Source organism: Populus euphratica, unplaced genomic scaffold (genome assembly GCF_000495115.2).
Source record: "Populus euphratica unplaced genomic scaffold, PopEup_1.0 scaffold133.1, whole genome shotgun sequence".
NCBI lineage: Eukaryota > Viridiplantae > Streptophyta > Magnoliopsida > Malpighiales > Salicaceae > Populus > Populus euphratica.
The window spans coordinates 486,313-502,700 of record NW_011499937.1 but is presented as its reverse complement, the minus strand read 5'-3'; the positions used below and the strand labels follow the sequence as shown (position 1 = coordinate 502,700).

The 16,388-nt window shown below is 34.0% G+C and overlaps 2 protein-coding genes across 3 annotated transcripts; one reads left to right on the top strand and one right to left on the bottom strand.

Moving 5' to 3' along the window:
- Window positions 1-2,480: 2,480 nt before the first annotated feature.
- On the top strand, window positions 2,481-3,836 carry LOC105136664 (YDG domain-containing protein At5g47160-like). The gene has a single exon (XM_011042089.1). It carries the CDS (start codon window positions 2,481-2,483, stop codon window positions 3,834-3,836), a length of 1,356 nt encoding a protein of 451 aa, XP_011040391.1.
- A 6,164-nt stretch (window positions 3,837-10,000) lies between these two features.
- On the bottom strand, window positions 10,001-10,991 carry LOC105136628 (glycine-rich cell wall structural protein 2-like). Of its 2 annotated transcripts, XM_011042038.1 has the most exons (2): window positions 10,462-10,991; window positions 10,001-10,347 (listed from the first exon to the last, which is right to left on the bottom strand). In XM_011042038.1, exons 1-2 carry the CDS (start codon window positions 10,896-10,898, stop codon window positions 10,239-10,241), a joined length of 546 nt encoding a protein of 181 aa, XP_011040340.1. In that variant the 5' UTR covers window positions 10,899-10,991; the 3' UTR covers window positions 10,001-10,238. The 2 variants fall into 2 exon arrangements, with proteins under 2 accessions (XP_011040340.1, XP_011040339.1); XM_011042037.1 differs by having other exon boundaries at window positions 10,001-10,991.
- Window positions 10,992-16,388: the final 5,397 nt, after the last annotated feature.

The window sequence follows — 16,388 nt, the reverse complement described above, 5'->3', positions numbered from 1 at the left end:
TTAATTTGATCTCTTAAATTATATATATTTGATCCTTGTCGTTTAAGGTTTTAACATTTTAATCTAAAACTTTATTTTTTTTTTTTTGTGTTTTTGTTTCTCATTGTTAAGAGGGGAAAAAGAGTGAAGGAAAAGGGTGAGGAGAGTAAAGAGTTTGGTAAGCTATATTTAGGTTATAAACAAAAAATTGGACTTGGTGTAAATAGGTTCATCTTAAAGGGAATTTGATAAGGATAGTTTTGTTCTTTAAATATGTAGGAAAAAGTAGATTGAAAACTATAAATTTTACTTTGATTTGATTTGATTTTAAATTTTTAAAATTATTATATAATGTTTTACAATTAAAAATAATTTTACTAAGGTTTTTAGCATGCTTTTTTCAACTTTTTTTTAGATTAAAAAACAAGTTGAAAACAATTTTTTTTTATCCAAGTACTCGAACCATGATCTTTGATGACCAAAAAATGCCTCCAATAATGACATCTTGTTTATCAAGTCTGAGATTTGTAGTCTATTAAAAAAATTAAACTAAATACATTTAAGTTTTTTTTTTTACTAAGTGCACGGGCTTGATTTGTCCAGCCTAGTAATGTTTGTCTTTTTCAATTACCATCCCTAAATCTTTGTTATTTGTTTTTTAAAGTATAAGTTTTAATTAATACCCTCTCTCTCATCTTTTAACTGTTTTTTAGTTTAACTTTCTTTTTAAGTTATAAGTAATATTTTAATTTATTTCTATATTTGCATGATGCATTTATAAAAAAATTATTTTTATGTAGAAATTTTAATGAACCATTTGGATAAATAAAAGAAAATGTATAAATTAAAAGGGACAATTGAAGTAAAATATTTGCATTTGCATCAATATTTTTTTTATAAGAAAGATCGCCTCCCACTTAGTCTTTAATTAATATTAACAATACTTTTTACTTATTTATTAGGTCTTATGCTTTTTAGTTCGTTTTATTAGGTGTAAACATTATCTTTTTATTGTTCAATTTTAAAAAATTATAATATGAAAAAACACATTCATAATGTCGGCACTTTCTTCTCTAGAGTTAGAAATTAATTTGAAATCTTATTCATAGCATAATGAGTGGACACGGTCTAGTGTTAAACTAAAAATTTGGGATATTTTAATTTATAGAAATGTTTTGAAAATTTAGATTATTTCAATTTTTATAAATGAGAAGAGTTATAGAAAACATTTTTACTAAAAAATATTTTTATATTATCAAGTTTCTATAAATTTTAGTTCTAACAGATTTCATTAATACATCATGACCCAACTATTATTCTTATTATTTTCGTTAATTCATAATCTAACTGATTGTACCAAATATAAATCATATGATAACTTCAAATAACTATAAAAACTATATTTATATATAGATAAACAATTATAAAATATAGTTAATATGAAGATATATAGAAACTACAAGTTTTCTTTCTTAATAACCTCACCTTTGATTTTCATAGTTGATGAAAATAATTAATCACTAATGCATTGTTACAAATAATTAACAAGAATAAAAAGTTTCCATATTAATAAGATTTTAATAATTATTAATGATCATACAAATTTTACTCTTTAACAATTATTCTAATCACTTTATTAATTTTCCATATTGATCATGTGAAATTTTATTTTAATCTAAAAGCCAATTTATTTATATCCTCTGTGGATATGTACAAGGAAATTACATTTTAAGAACATGAAAATATACTAGTAAAACTTGGAAGGCACAAAAAATAATATTTATGTTGTTAGTTTTATCACAAAAATATGATGTATTAATTAGATATCAATAATTAAAGACAAATGGTGCCATGTAAAAGAAATGGCATATAATTAATCACCTAATCAAGTATCCATGATTCGTTATCGCCCTTAATCCTATACCGCATGTTCATCAATATTTTGCATGCTAGTCACAAGTGCTATGCCTCTCAAAGGTGGCCATAGCCTATCCCCTACACGTTTCTCATGAAAATACACGACCTAGCCCTAGGAGCTCCACGTTCAAAACTCATTTCCATAACCGCCCCGTTTTATTTCCCTCACTACTTCAATGCTGTTGATTTTCATTGTCCTTTCAAGTTATCGAAGCCAAAAAGGATAAAAGAAAAACCTTTAATTCCTGCTTATAAAAGCAACCGAGAAGCTTAAGATTTTGCCAACTTCTTGAACTTAGAACTTGTCAGCTTCAACGGTACCTCAGGTTCTTTTTCAGTCCTTCTTTTACATGATTTTTTTGGTTCTTGAAGTAGTTGTTTTGAAGTGAATTTTTACCTTTTCTTTTAGAATATAGATTTTCGTTCTTGGATTGTGAGAATGTTGATTCTTGCCTTACAGTGCAATTTATTATGTTTTTCTAAGCGTGTGTGTGTGTATGTTGTTTTTATTGCTGTTCTTTTGTGATGTATTTGTTTTTGTTCTAATGCAGGTGGATGGGACCAGAATAGAAATTAAACCTACAATGGATGGGACCAGGACTTCTGCTCGATGTTCATCAGAGCTTAAGCGAAGGAGAGTAGATGCGATTCGTGAATTTCCCAGAGTGTGCGGAATATTTCCTGTTGTGATGGACTCAAGAGATGGTGAAGATTATATTGTTGATCACGTACAGCCTCCACAAAATCTTGTTAGTACTCAAGCTGCGAGAAGAAAGTACCCTCCTCCGAGGATATTGAAAGGATCTTCTGTCCAGCGAGATTTTCCTAGTGGTTTTGGGCGACGGGATTTGCATTCAGCTTCCAAAGTCTGTTTACCAAATGCTGTTTCTGCTGCTAAGCCTGTGCAGAAAGCTTCTGCGGAAACTGCCGTGAAGAAATCCCATCCTCCAGGGATAGTTTCAGACTTTTCAACCAGGCAGGTTTGTTCTGCTGTGAAACAGAATCTGTTTTCTGTTTCATATGACATTTCAGCCCACGGTTGCGGTAAGCAAAACAGTTTTGTTTCCCAAGAAAATGCCTCAGAAAATAGTTATGCAGGAAATCAGAATTTAGGTTCTGTTTCCAAGAAAATCTTTGCACAAAACAGGAAGAAGTCTATTGTAGCAGGTTTTAGGTCGATGAGGTCTGATGGTACTTTGGGCAACAAGGAAACCGGTGGACATCGAGGGTCAAGTGCTAGCTGTGATAAAGTGAAAGAAGTCTTGAGATTGTTTCATCTAACACTTGCGAAGCTTTCGAAAGAAAATGTAGCAAAGCCAAAAATGGAGAGAGATTATAATGTCCCTAGAAAGGCAGCAATACTTATTAAAGATCACCAAAAATGGATTGATACAAGCAAACGAGTGGGTCCGGTTCTTGGAGTTAACATTGGTGACAAGTTTCGATTTCAGGCTGAACTAAATGTAATCGGCCTTCATTGTCACTTTTATAACGGTATAGATTATATGAAAAAGAATGGGATCTCACTGGCCACTAGCATTGTCGTGTCTGAGCGTTACCCCAATAACATGGAATCGTATGATGTCCTCATTTATTCCGGTCATGGTGGAAATCCAACAGTTCGAGGCAGGCAAGCAGTTAAAGATCAGAAGCTTCAACTGGGCAATCTTGCATTGAAGCACAGTATGGATCGTAAGACTCCTGTACGAGTCATTTACAAAGTAAAGCTTAAGAGTTCCAAAACATTTTCCTTAAAAGGTACTGGCTGGCGCAAAAATTTGAACCCGATATTCGTTTATGATGGCCTATACATAGTTGAAGAATTTTGGGAAGAAAGAGGAGAATTCGGTAAACTTGTCTTCAAATACAAGTTGAAGAGAAACTTGGATCAACCTAAGTTGCCTCGAAGATTGGAGAAAACACTCCTTTTATCAAGGTGATATATTTTGATGGATCATGATATTTCTGAAGGAAAAGAGAAGATGCCATTTCGTGTTGCGAACATGTGATGAGATTTCAATGTTGCGACAAAATCCAATTTGAAATCAGAAACAGAAGCTGGCAGAATTATGATCGCCGACTTAAGGAATTTTGAGTATTGATGGAATCAATTATCGTAGATCTTATCTTAATATAAATATTTAGGTCCCTAAAGCTCTGGGTAGCAGTAATTCCACCAACTTTGAGACCAAAAATTGATGTCTGGTTACTAGTTTTCTGACTATCCACTCAAAATCCATAGTTTTCTTGTATTCTTGTATTTTCTTTTCTGGGAATTTTCTAGCCAAGATATAGTTGTTGTCGCTCTAAACTTCTGAGTATCTCTAAATAATGTTGATGGTTGCTCTCCATTTATGTATGTGCAATATAACATTCGTCCTATGATAGTCCTGGAAATGCTAGGCATATATAGAATGTGATCGTTGCTAATTCGGTAGGAAGTTTAGTGAACCTGAACTACAGGTGAGTCAAAATGAAGATGAATAGGCAATATCAAGCCGGAATGATTTATAGTGTCTCATTATCTGGTGGAAGCTAGTTTTAGAAGTTAGATCACCTTTGTGCTCACTGTCTTTGTGTTAGGATATTATTATTATTGTGGCAAATACCCCACTTCCACTTTGTACGAGTGGAAGAATTCATCACCCACTTGTTATAAAGTGGAAGTATATTTTATTGCATAATTAATATCATGTTTTATAGCTTTTTTACTTCCATGTTGACAAATATGCTAAAGAAGCTTATCATTGATGCCTATAAATATAGGTATTATTAGAGAGCAAAGGTTGAGAGTGCGAGAGTGCAGTAGAAGAACAAGAGAGCAGAGAAGAGAAAGTTGAGTGGTTGTCACAAGCAGTAGCCTTGTTGCCATGTGTAGCAGTGTGTGAGAGCAATGAAAGTTGAGTGTGAGTGAGCCTCTTCCTCCATGTATTTGTGTTGTAACCCTTTCTCTATCTATCTCTAATAATACTGACTTCTCCCGTGGATGTAGGCAATTTACTGAACCACATTAAATATCGTAGTAGTATGCTTAGTCTTCAATAGACAATGATCTGAACATCACCAGTCAGAACCCCCAATAATTAGTATCAGAGCATATGGTTTAAAGTAGTGTTTGATTTTTTGCTCAAAAATAAAAGTTGTTAAAATTGTGTTTTGACCATGCCACCGTGTAGAGGAGGAAAAGACGAGGACACTGGTGAAAACAGCATAAAAATCGAACGTCAGACATGGTTGCACGCTCTTGCAAGCGTCAACGAGGAGGTTGCCCAAGCGTGAAAACGCACCCCACGCGTGCCATGCGTCCTCTTCTCCCGAATGGACTGACCCAACCCGAATACCAAATGACCCAACCCACATAACTAGCCTGGATAAGGATGAAATCATTATGATGTAATCATGGTGTCAGCGTGCATGGTTGGCACACCATGTCAGCAACCAGTCAGTTGACACATCAGCATGGTGGGACTCATCCTACCACGTCATCAGCCAAGCCGAGGGATAGGATCCAGTATGGCTGATCCTACGTGCAACCGGATCTGAGATTGAATCTGGGTCGTTCATCAGGCTAGAATTGTTTTGATCAAATCTTAGCCGTCTAAAATATGATTTGGATGATTTTAGACTTGTTTCCAACTAATTTGATTGTTCTGGATGCAATGATACAGTTTGATTGTTGAGATTTGGACCGAAAGTGGTGATGGAGAATTATTAGGAGAGATTGCCTGATTAAAAGGCATCTGAAGGTCATCATGGTGGTCGATGGAAATAAAGAAGAAATTATGCATGTTTACCCAATTACATGTGCTGAAATGCTAAGTGGGGAGATTTTATTTAATTGCTTTGAGGGAAGGTAAAATTAGGACACTCTGGACACCCGATCATGTGAACGATTTGAGATGCAGAGTGAAAATTGATGAAGACCAATCTTGATGAATATAAGCACTGGTGGTCTAGCCAGATGGTGAGAAATCAGGTATAAAACCAAGATATTTTAGATCACTTATAAAAGAAAGCCACAATAAAGCTAGCAAATTGTTGTATATACAGAAAGACAGTATGATGAATAGATATGGCCTAAGAAGTTCTGTCTAGGAGATTGAGTTTTAAGCAGGACTGGTGTGACCCCTCCAATCTTTCCTAGGAACTTGCTTAATTGAAGAATTATCCATATAGTACTATTTTTATATATGTAACAGTTTATAATGAAACTATTGAAGACTAGTAGGATGACAGCACAGAGAAATAGCTAGGTTTTGTATATTTATGGATCTGATGGAGTGGTGATTTCTCAAAAGAAGTTACATTTGGTGATTGCAGTTTTTCGAAGGAAGAATTGACGAAGACTTTGATAATGAAAGAGAAATATAACAAGAGGATAAAGATTGGTATCTTATTTTGACTTGGATAAGCGCTGTGACAAAATGAGTTGCCATGAAACATAAAAGTAAAGAATATGAAGAAATCTTGAGAACAGAAATTATACAAGAGTACATGGAGATTATGTAGGAGTACCTGTAGGATCCAATGAAGTACTGTAATAAGACAATAGGTGCAAGGAGAAGAAGAGTTTCCAGATGAAGCTCAAAGTAGAGATATTATATGAAAAGTTGTATAATAAGAAGTCTCTTGTGCTCTTGATAAAGACAACATGCAAGGACCTTTCCAATGCATGCAAGGATAGAAAGATGAGCTATTGTAGAGGCACATAATTAAGGGGGTACGACCACCTATGAAAAGCGAAGAACACCAAAATAGAGTTAGTGTCGATGGAGCTATCAGGCAGAAAAGCGTAGAAGCTGCAAACATAGAAATCAAGATGGAGGATTGCGAGGAGTATACCGCAACTCTCTCTTTCTATGTGATTAGTAGCAGTGATCTTTTCCAGGTCCACATGGTGGTAGAGAATCTTGGAGCCACTAAAGTCATCTTCAATGAAGAAGGATGAGACCGCCACATGATAGCGAACGGAGACACCTCAAAAAGAAAGTGTGAGGGCCATAATATGAGTCCAGGTTCAGACTGCCTCATGACGACAGGTGAAGACACCTTAGATAAAAAGTGTAAGGGCCATGAAATGAGTCCAAGTTCAAACCGCCCCATTCTGTATGGAGACACCTCAAAAGAAAGTGTGAGGGCCATGATATAAGCCTCATTTTAAAACACCCTAGAGTCAATGTGATGGCTAGATATGAATGGAAAAGTGTATGGACAGATAAGAAGTGGCTATTATGAGTATGGAGATAAATATCAAATTGATTTTGATGGATATTGCCTCCATGCTAAAAATCAATGAGCTAGAAGATATTTGCCTTGCACAATAAGTGGATGACTTGTGGAGCATTAAGACGCAACTGCTATGTAGGAGCAGAGGGCATGTGCAGGTTCCTAGAACAAGTTGACTCTTATCAAGGTGGTAAGCTCAATAATAGCATTGTAATACTCAGAGTATGAAGACAAATATGGATCAACCTTTGATGGGTTGCCCATATGGTTAAAAGTGGAAAGTTACCTAAACTCTTAGGACTAAAAGCGAGAGACTCGCGGAGAAGTAAAGCATGGTTCCTATGATGGAACAGAGAGCAGACGCAACTCCTGAATGAGTAAACTCTTGGAAGAGTGGTGAGCTTGTGATCATATTGAGATACTCAGATAATGACTGTCGCATTTAGGAATAGAAATTTCTGTTTGGGGGGGTGTTGTAAGCCTTTGTGTAAAGCTTGATAAATCATTCCGGATCAAGCATGGTTGATACGCTCGAATGAGAGTGTTGTTCCAGAGATAAACATTAACATTATTCAAATAAGATATGGTAGATCATCTAGTTGAAGTGATCCTTTAAAGTGAACAAAGGGGTGTTTGGGTGATTCTGGTGATTGAAAGGTTTGGCAAGTATCTATAAACATGGTCGAAGATGCTCTTAGAATGGTAAGCTTGGAAAAGCTGCAGGGTGCAAACCTGTTTTGAAGAAGCAAGAGGACAATTGCCTGTACAAATGCTAAATGGAGTGATTGTTAAGATATTATCATTATTGTAGCAAATACCCCCACTTCCACTTTGTACAAATGGAACAACTCATCACCCACTTGGTACAAAGTGGAAGCACATTTTATAGCATAATTGATGTCATGTTTTATGGCTTTCTTGTCCCTTTCATATTGACAAATGTGCTAGAAAAGTTTATCATTGATATCTATAAATAGAGGTATTATTAGAGAGCTAAGGTTGAGAGTGTAAGATTGCAGTACAAGAACATGAGAGAAAATGAGAGAAAGTGGAGTGGTTGTCAAGAACACCAGCCTTTTTTCCATATACAGCAATGTGTGAGAGTAATGAAAATTAAGTTTGAGTAAGTCTCCTCGTCCTCCATATATTTGTAATAATATAGATTTTTTCTGTGGATATAGATAATTTACTAAACCATGTTAAATACCGTGTTAGTATGTTTAGTCTTTGATAAGCAATGATCAGAACATTACCGGTCGAAACCCTGCACACTTTGCTGCCGTTGTTCATCTCTTTCGATCCTGATACTTGCTGACATCTGCGCTGTGTCTATCTTCTGCTGATGGCTCCATGTTTTGGGTTCACGAGTTCTAACTTCTAGTGTGATAGAAGGAATATGGTTCCTATTCTATGCAGGTTAGACATGCTACTGTCCTTTAGTTGGTCTATCATAGACAGTAGCTAATTTCTATTTAATTAAGTCTTCGATTTATACAAGTTGTTTCTTTTCCCAGATTTTCCTGATGTAATTAGTAATTTGAATTGGTTCCTCAACTTTCAAGCATGGTTGCCAGCTTTAGGGCCGGCTCAGATAAGAGCCTAGAGCCTGGATCATTGAGTCAACCCGCATAAAACCAGATCAATCCAACTCAACCAAACTTTACGAAGTCAATTTTCCTTTCAATTTTCCTTTCTGATTTAACTTGAAATCTAATCCATTCCGTTCTAAATTGTCGATTCTAGACTGGTAGTTGATGTAGCTGGAGCCTTAGTCATGGCTTAGTCAACCCGTTGAGCGGGACAGTATCTAGCTTTCAGGAATGGTAGATAGGGATATGGACATGTACGGATGTCCAGTTCTGATACGTCCAGACTTGGGGCAGAAAATGTCCAGATGAACCATGACCCACTAATTAATTAGGTTGAAGAAAATCAAGTTATAAGAAAAATAAGCTGCCTGCACTCATTTATTTGCCCGACTTTGATGATTGGGACATGTTGTGTTATGACAAATCTAATAACTCACGTCACCAATACATGTCCTTCTATGCTGGTGTCTGAGTGGTGACATTCAATCTGATTTCTAACCTAGAAGAGTGAGCACGAGTTGTTAGGACAACTTTACTTATGGTTTCAGAACTTTTTTCCGTTTCAGTCCTGCCCTAGAATAGCTTGTGAATTTCCAGGTTTTACAAGCTACCATCCATCTATTTTTGCCAAAACATAATTTAAAAATCTTGGAGGATTGATTGTAGTTGTCCAGAAAAAGAAAAAAAATCCCTCGGCTTTTCTTGATATACTATCTCATGCCATACAGTGCTGGCTTGGTTCTTGAAATCAATAGGAAAAGAACTGAAAAGGAAAAAAGAGGCCTTTTTGATCATGGCTATACATAGAAACAGGATTTGGGAGAGGATAATGATTGGGATCACATGTCGACAGACTCGACACAGCTAGAAGCAGAATCCCAACAGTTTGTTAATGTAGTTGTATTTTAAATAAACTAATTAAGTTCATAGATGATCATAATTAAGATGAGGCGAATTGATGAGTTAGTCTTAGTTTTTGTTTCAAAATAAACTAATTAAGCTTTTAAGTTAACTTCTAATTAGAAAATTAAAGGACAGTGAGATATTGCGGTCCAAAATAATTAACAATCTTAGGGGACAAATTGGAAGGAGTAACTAAATTAATAGACAGAAAGATAGTCTAGCTAGGGGCTTCATTAAGGAAATTATATGATTAGAGACCACATAATTAACAAAAGCTGAACATATAGTATATATAGGGATGAACAGGCAGTACTTGCTATTAATTATTGTATGCCAAATCGAAGAAAAATTGAGAATAATTGAGAGAATAATAATCAACGCAGAAATCAAGTGAGAAAATGACTGGTTTTTCATATATATATTTGTAAGAGCAGAATAAACATAGTTATATCACTAAAAGCATATCCATATATGTAATAAAGGATAAAATATGGTGCAAACTCACTCAAGCTATGCACCATATCAAGATAGCTTACACGCCATGCAGACACTACAAATACGCAGAGAGAAACATCACGCTTGGCCTAACAAAGACCTGCACGCATGGACTCCAAGCCAACTCCATCACCCATGGTTGGTTCTTCGTCGGGAGTCGGATGGTGAGCGTGTCCCATAGCCACTAAAGCCACGGCCACTTCCACCACCCCTGCCACAACCAGCAGAATTACCGGACTCGCTTCCAGCACCATTCCCGCCACCATGAGCGCCACCACTTCCAGACCCATAACCATACCCTGAGCCCGGCCCGCTTCCAGGACCAAACCCATAACCAAAACCTCTACCACCGCCACTTCCTCCACCTCTGCCACCACCAGCAGAATTACCGGGCCCACTTCCAGCACCATACCCGCCACCTTGAGCGCCACCACTTCCAGACCCATAACCATACCCTGATCCCGACCCGCTTCCAGAACCAAACCCATACCCAAAACCTCTCCCGAACCCATTATGTGACCGGCCCGAGCCAGACCCGTAACCCCATCCTTCATGTGGACTAGAACCCCACCCCCAATTAAAGTCCCAGTTAGGCCCATGTTCGGAACCACTAGCTCCTGTACTGGAACCGGTTTCTCCATTCGGTCCTGTAGACATTTCAGGAGAGACGACCACCTTTCTGTCACCTACGGCGCTCTTGGACGTACCACCAGTATTACGAGCAAAGGAACCACCAGCAGTATTAAAGGAAAGGAGAAACAGCGTGAAATGAAATAAAGTGGGCAGCATTGTTTTCTAGTGGCTATGCTTCTTCAAGTTGCGTGTGAGGAGGCAACGTGAAATCAAAGTCGGGTTATGACTTGTGATCACCCATGGAAGGACATTATGATATTTATATTGGGTATTAATTAATGGAGACATGGGGTCCCTCGTGAATGTTTTGACCTTTTGAAAATGGTGCACATGTCGTTGTGTGGTAGCATTGTACACTCCCATTTAAGCACTTCTTCACGATATGGCACCACCGACTTCCAACTAAAATATTTCAGATTCATGGGGCTGTAGCTTGTTCTTATCATGTAATAATTTCAATCGAGTTGGTGGATGGTAAAGGATGAAGTTTGGAAGAAAATTGTTGGCTTGGAAAGTAAAGGCAACGAAACTTTTCTTGACTTTTCTAGCTAAGTTCTTAGTACTGTTCTCATTGCACCATTCATTTTATTGTATTAGATTTTATAAGGCCTGTGGGATTTGATGAATGTAAATTAAATTCCAAGGAAAGACATAGTTTTCTTCTTGACCACGTTCGGTCATGATTCTGCTGGCAAAAAGTCAAGAGAGCATGGTTTTGCATAGTGCGTAATCCATTGATTATCATCATTCTTATACAGGTTAGACTTAGGGCAAATTTCAACGCGTGTAGATTGTCATTTTTTATTTTTTATATGTATTAGATTGAAATAATTCTTATATATTGATTATTATAGTGCTATGATTCGTGTTTTAAAACTAAATCTATGTCTTTGATTGTCTTGAAATGTACTCCGTGTAGAGTTATGGATGCATGCAATTAGTATTTTAATTGGTTTTTTTATGGTTATCAAAATTATTAAACCCACCTTGAAAGTCTAGGTCAAGAGTTTAAAAAATTTTATTTTATTTAAAATAAAAAAATAATATTATTTTTAATAAAAAAATTGGATTGAACAATTCAAATCATGTAAGCCAGGTTCATAGTCTATCATACCCTTGCCCTACCTCGATTTAATTATCATGCAATTAATTATAATGTAGTTATTAATTATAATGGTTTAGCTATTAGGTTATCAAAAAATTATTTTAATATGAAATTTTAAATTATTAGATAAAATTATAAAATATAATTTATATTATTTTTAATGTACTATATCAAATAAAAAAAATTAAACTTAAAATTTAAATAGACTTGCACTATATTGTACTATTAATTAGTTTTAATTAGAAAATAAAATTTGAACGTGTAATTGTTTAGTTATAAAACTTTAATATTATATTAAAAAATTATCTTAACTTAGAAAATTTAAATTATTAAATTAATGAGATATCAAAAAATAATTTATATTATTTTATAAGCTAAAAAGGAATTTTATTGCAGTTTTATTCTTCTTCTTTTTTTTGTTTCTCTGGGTATAAAAAAAAAAAGCTTATATAAAGATGAAAAGTAAGAAAAAGAAATGATAAATAAATAAATAAAATATAAGTAGTAATTTATCCATTGACTCCGCACCATCCATAACCTGCCTTTCACATAAGCACAATAACATTACATTATAATTTATATGATAGAAAAAGATTTTTTTAAAACTTTTATTAAAAAAATAACATAAACCACTAACAATATTGTCAATTGAAAAACAAGTTTGCAAGCGGCTACACGCTATTCACCAACCAAGCATAATTATTAAATTTGGATAGACTTAATTAGTTAACTTGATAGTTAAACTCGTCTGAATAAGTTTGAATAAGTTAAAAGACTGAGAGGAGTAAAAACATTATAAAACTTAATTGGTACCGTGACTCGGATAATCAAGTAAAATTTAATTGAAATTTATTTTTTTAATATATTTTTTCCCTGGCTAGAGATTATTTTTTAGTTAGTTATTAATTAACTTTTTTTAAAATTTACTGTATAGAAAAATATTTTATTTTTTAACATGATATTTGAAACATTTTAATATATATAATATATATTCACTAGAAAAAATATAGTATTTTTTTAATGTAGAATAAAATTTTATTTTAAAATAACTTTTTAAACTTTATTATTTATAACTTAGAAAGTTTATAGTCAAATAAATTGTTTTAAATTTTTTTATTTAAAGTATTGAAATTTAAAATATTTTTTAAATTTTTTAAATTAATTTATGCAACCCAAAAGGGCCAAAACCTACCTACTTAGCCAGACCAACCTTCAAATCTGGTCTGATAACGATGCCTACGAGCAAATGGATGTGGATCATGTGACCGCATGCCTGAGCTAGCTCGCTTTTCTTACCCCATGACCGTGGTTGGCGGTTGGGCAGTTGCGCCAAAAGTCTCTCTTAGATAGCTTTCTGCGCCCTAGTGGCCTCATCATAACTTTGACTTGCACATTCTTGAATTGGGTTTCACCTTATCTTTTCATGAAATGACCTGATCTTGACACGTGTTCCATTAGCATTCAATGCAGAAAGAAAAATCTTCACCCAGACTATGTATACGAATTTGTTCGTATTACTGTATCAAATTTAAATTTAAATTGTGAAAAAATAGTTGGGCTAAGATTTAATTGATAAAAGATTTTAACTCCACAAATAAGAAATAACCCAAAAATATTTTTTACAGTTAAATAAATGAATGAAAATAATTCATGTTGGTGTCCGAGGGCAGCGTATAAATAAAAACAATACCATGAAAATAATAAAAAAGAAAAAACAGAGTTGGTATATCTATTCATGGGCTTCGCCACTATCTACAGTGAATGGTTTACATATGAGTGGAGTGCAGGTAAGTTGATTAAATAGGCCCACCTTAGGCCCATTTTCCAACGCTCAGTGATTGTCTAACAGCTCGGCCCCACAGCCCACTAAGATCAACAGCAGATTCCTTGATATGTTATTAGCCCAGACCGTGTGGAGTCGTTTTCAGAACTTCACATGCATCCATTTTGCTAGCCTCGAGCTCGTGCTGGAGATTGCAGTCGATCCCTTGCCAGTACGGACCAGATTTGACAATTTCAGCTGATCACTTGAGTGTGTGAGCCCAATCCACTTGCGATGGTTTAGTAAATTTGAGTCTCCATCAGAAATAGCAAGCTCAGTCTTTAATAAGAACCCACTCACGAATGATATATAATATGTATTTGTTTGTTTTTTGTATTTTAAAATATTTTTTTAATTTTTGTTTTAAATTAATTTTTTTATTATTTTTAAATTATTTTGATATATTAATATCAAAAAAAATTTTAAAAAATTTTATTTTAATATATTCTAAATAAAAAATATTTTAAAAAATAACCATAAATATAATCTCAAACATGCTAAAAAAATAATTGGTCATGACGTGTGAAGAAATCGTTTGCGGCAAACAACATGCCAGGAATCGAAGGCAACATGGAAGACCCATGCGAAGTGTATGTACAAGCACTCTCCATTGTAGTGAAAGGAAACGTCATGACTTCTTCTTTTTTTTGTTTTGAAAAAGAATTTTACTTGTAAAATATTAATATAATAATTTTTGGTATTTTTTATGATTTTAAAATATTAATATTAAAAAATATATATTTTTATATTTTTTAAAATAAAAAATAATAATTTTAAAAAATAATATTCACCAAAACAAGTAAAATTTTAATACTTTTTTTCTCTCTCATCAAGGAGAGTCTGCCTTTCACTAGAGTCTGAAAATGGGATTAATAATAGGCTGTTGATCATTTAATCTACAGGAGTACAAGACACTAGCGGTAAAACATCATAGGCTTGTCGAGAGATGATGGTATGAAAATTAATTGTATGGATAGAGCCCGAAACCTGGTCAGATATTTTAGCATGATTTTTTCCTTTGAATGACTTAAATTCTCAGATTTTTTAGCAGCAACGTGTCGTTTGAACTCAGCGAGTGAAGGGCTGTATATTTTTTTCAAAACCCTGGTAATAACTAAGAATACAGGAGTCCAGCTGGGACTATGATAAAATAGACGGGTAACGCCAAATATTTGGTTATTTTATCTTAATTATTTTTTATTTTTTAATTAATTATTGTTTAAAAGTTTTTTCATCAGAATTATTTTCAATAATATTTAAATTCATTTTTTTATCATACATTTAAAATAATTTTACTTTATTAAGCAACATATTTTATACTATTCAATTAATTTAAATTGTTTCTTGAATAAATAATTATTTTAATAAATAAATTTAATAAATAAAACCCGATAAAATCTTTCAAAATTAAATATTTCAATATAAAACCTCCATTAGCCATTCATGTTTAATTTTTGGATATTATAAATTACTTTTTACTTGATAAAGTGTATTCATAAAACAAATTATTTGATTTTAAATTTTTTAAACTACAAAAATAGATTGAAAAGACATGCAAATATAATATTTTTTTTAAATAAAGCTTAGTACAGTTGCGGGTCACATAACTAGGAGGTAACTAAAACAGCATGGCCAAAATCATCATCAGAATGGAAATTTTATTCTCATCCATAGCTTAGAAAGCTATGTAGGAAGGTGTCCTAAGATTTTTCCAATTTTCATCACTTGATGATTCAGAAGAAACAATGGAGATCTTAACCCAACAGCAACATATAGAGTTGTGTTGAATTCCTGAACGGCAACTTCAACCTTGAATTCATGTTGCGTCGATAGGAATGCCACAACACATTATCAAGATTAAGAAGAGTGACTCGGGGAAAGCAAGAACAACTACAAAGAAATCAAATTGGAGGGGACACATCGCTCACTAGCAAAATCCACAAATCTGATCATACGCAAGATTAGCAAACATTTTAAGCAAGAACTGTTAGTGCTTTTGTTTGCAAAAGAAGGTAATTAAATGCCTTCAGTTTCTAACAAAAGGCACCAGCAACAAATCATTAGCAGATTCAGAAGCATACAATTTTAGGCATCACTGAACAATAAATGTCTCGGATCAAGTGTTGGATTATAATATTATTGCCTCATCATAATCAACAACATCTAATGACCAAATAATCAAAATCAAAACAAATCAAATCCAGGGAAAACGGGGTTTACTCAGTGGTGGCGTTAATTAAATTGGTTCGATTCTGCCAGCTAGTTTCCTCAACTTTAAATCAGAAGAGGGAGCTGTAATTCATCACTGTAATCTCCGAAATTCCCACAACAGCAAAAGAAAATCAAAATTATAACCATTTAAAAAAAATCGAAAAAAAATTGAAAATCGAAAAAAAAAAACAAAGAGATTACTCAATAATGGCTGTAAATAAATTGGTTCGATTCGGCCAGCTAGTTTCCTCAACTTAAATCAGAAGAGGGAGCTGAAAATCATCCTTGTAATCTCACTTCAAAAAAGGAAAAAAAAACACGAAATCAAAAGAGAAAGATCACTCAGTTCAGCGGGAAAATCGACACGCAAAGTTATTCTCCATAAATACAAAGAAAAACCCAGCATTCCGGTCTGTTGAGCTTGAATTTCGTGAGTCGTCATAGCAATCTTTCTCTTTTCTTCTCCTATCTCTAGAAATACCAAATTTTGTTTAAGAAACGGCAAGGG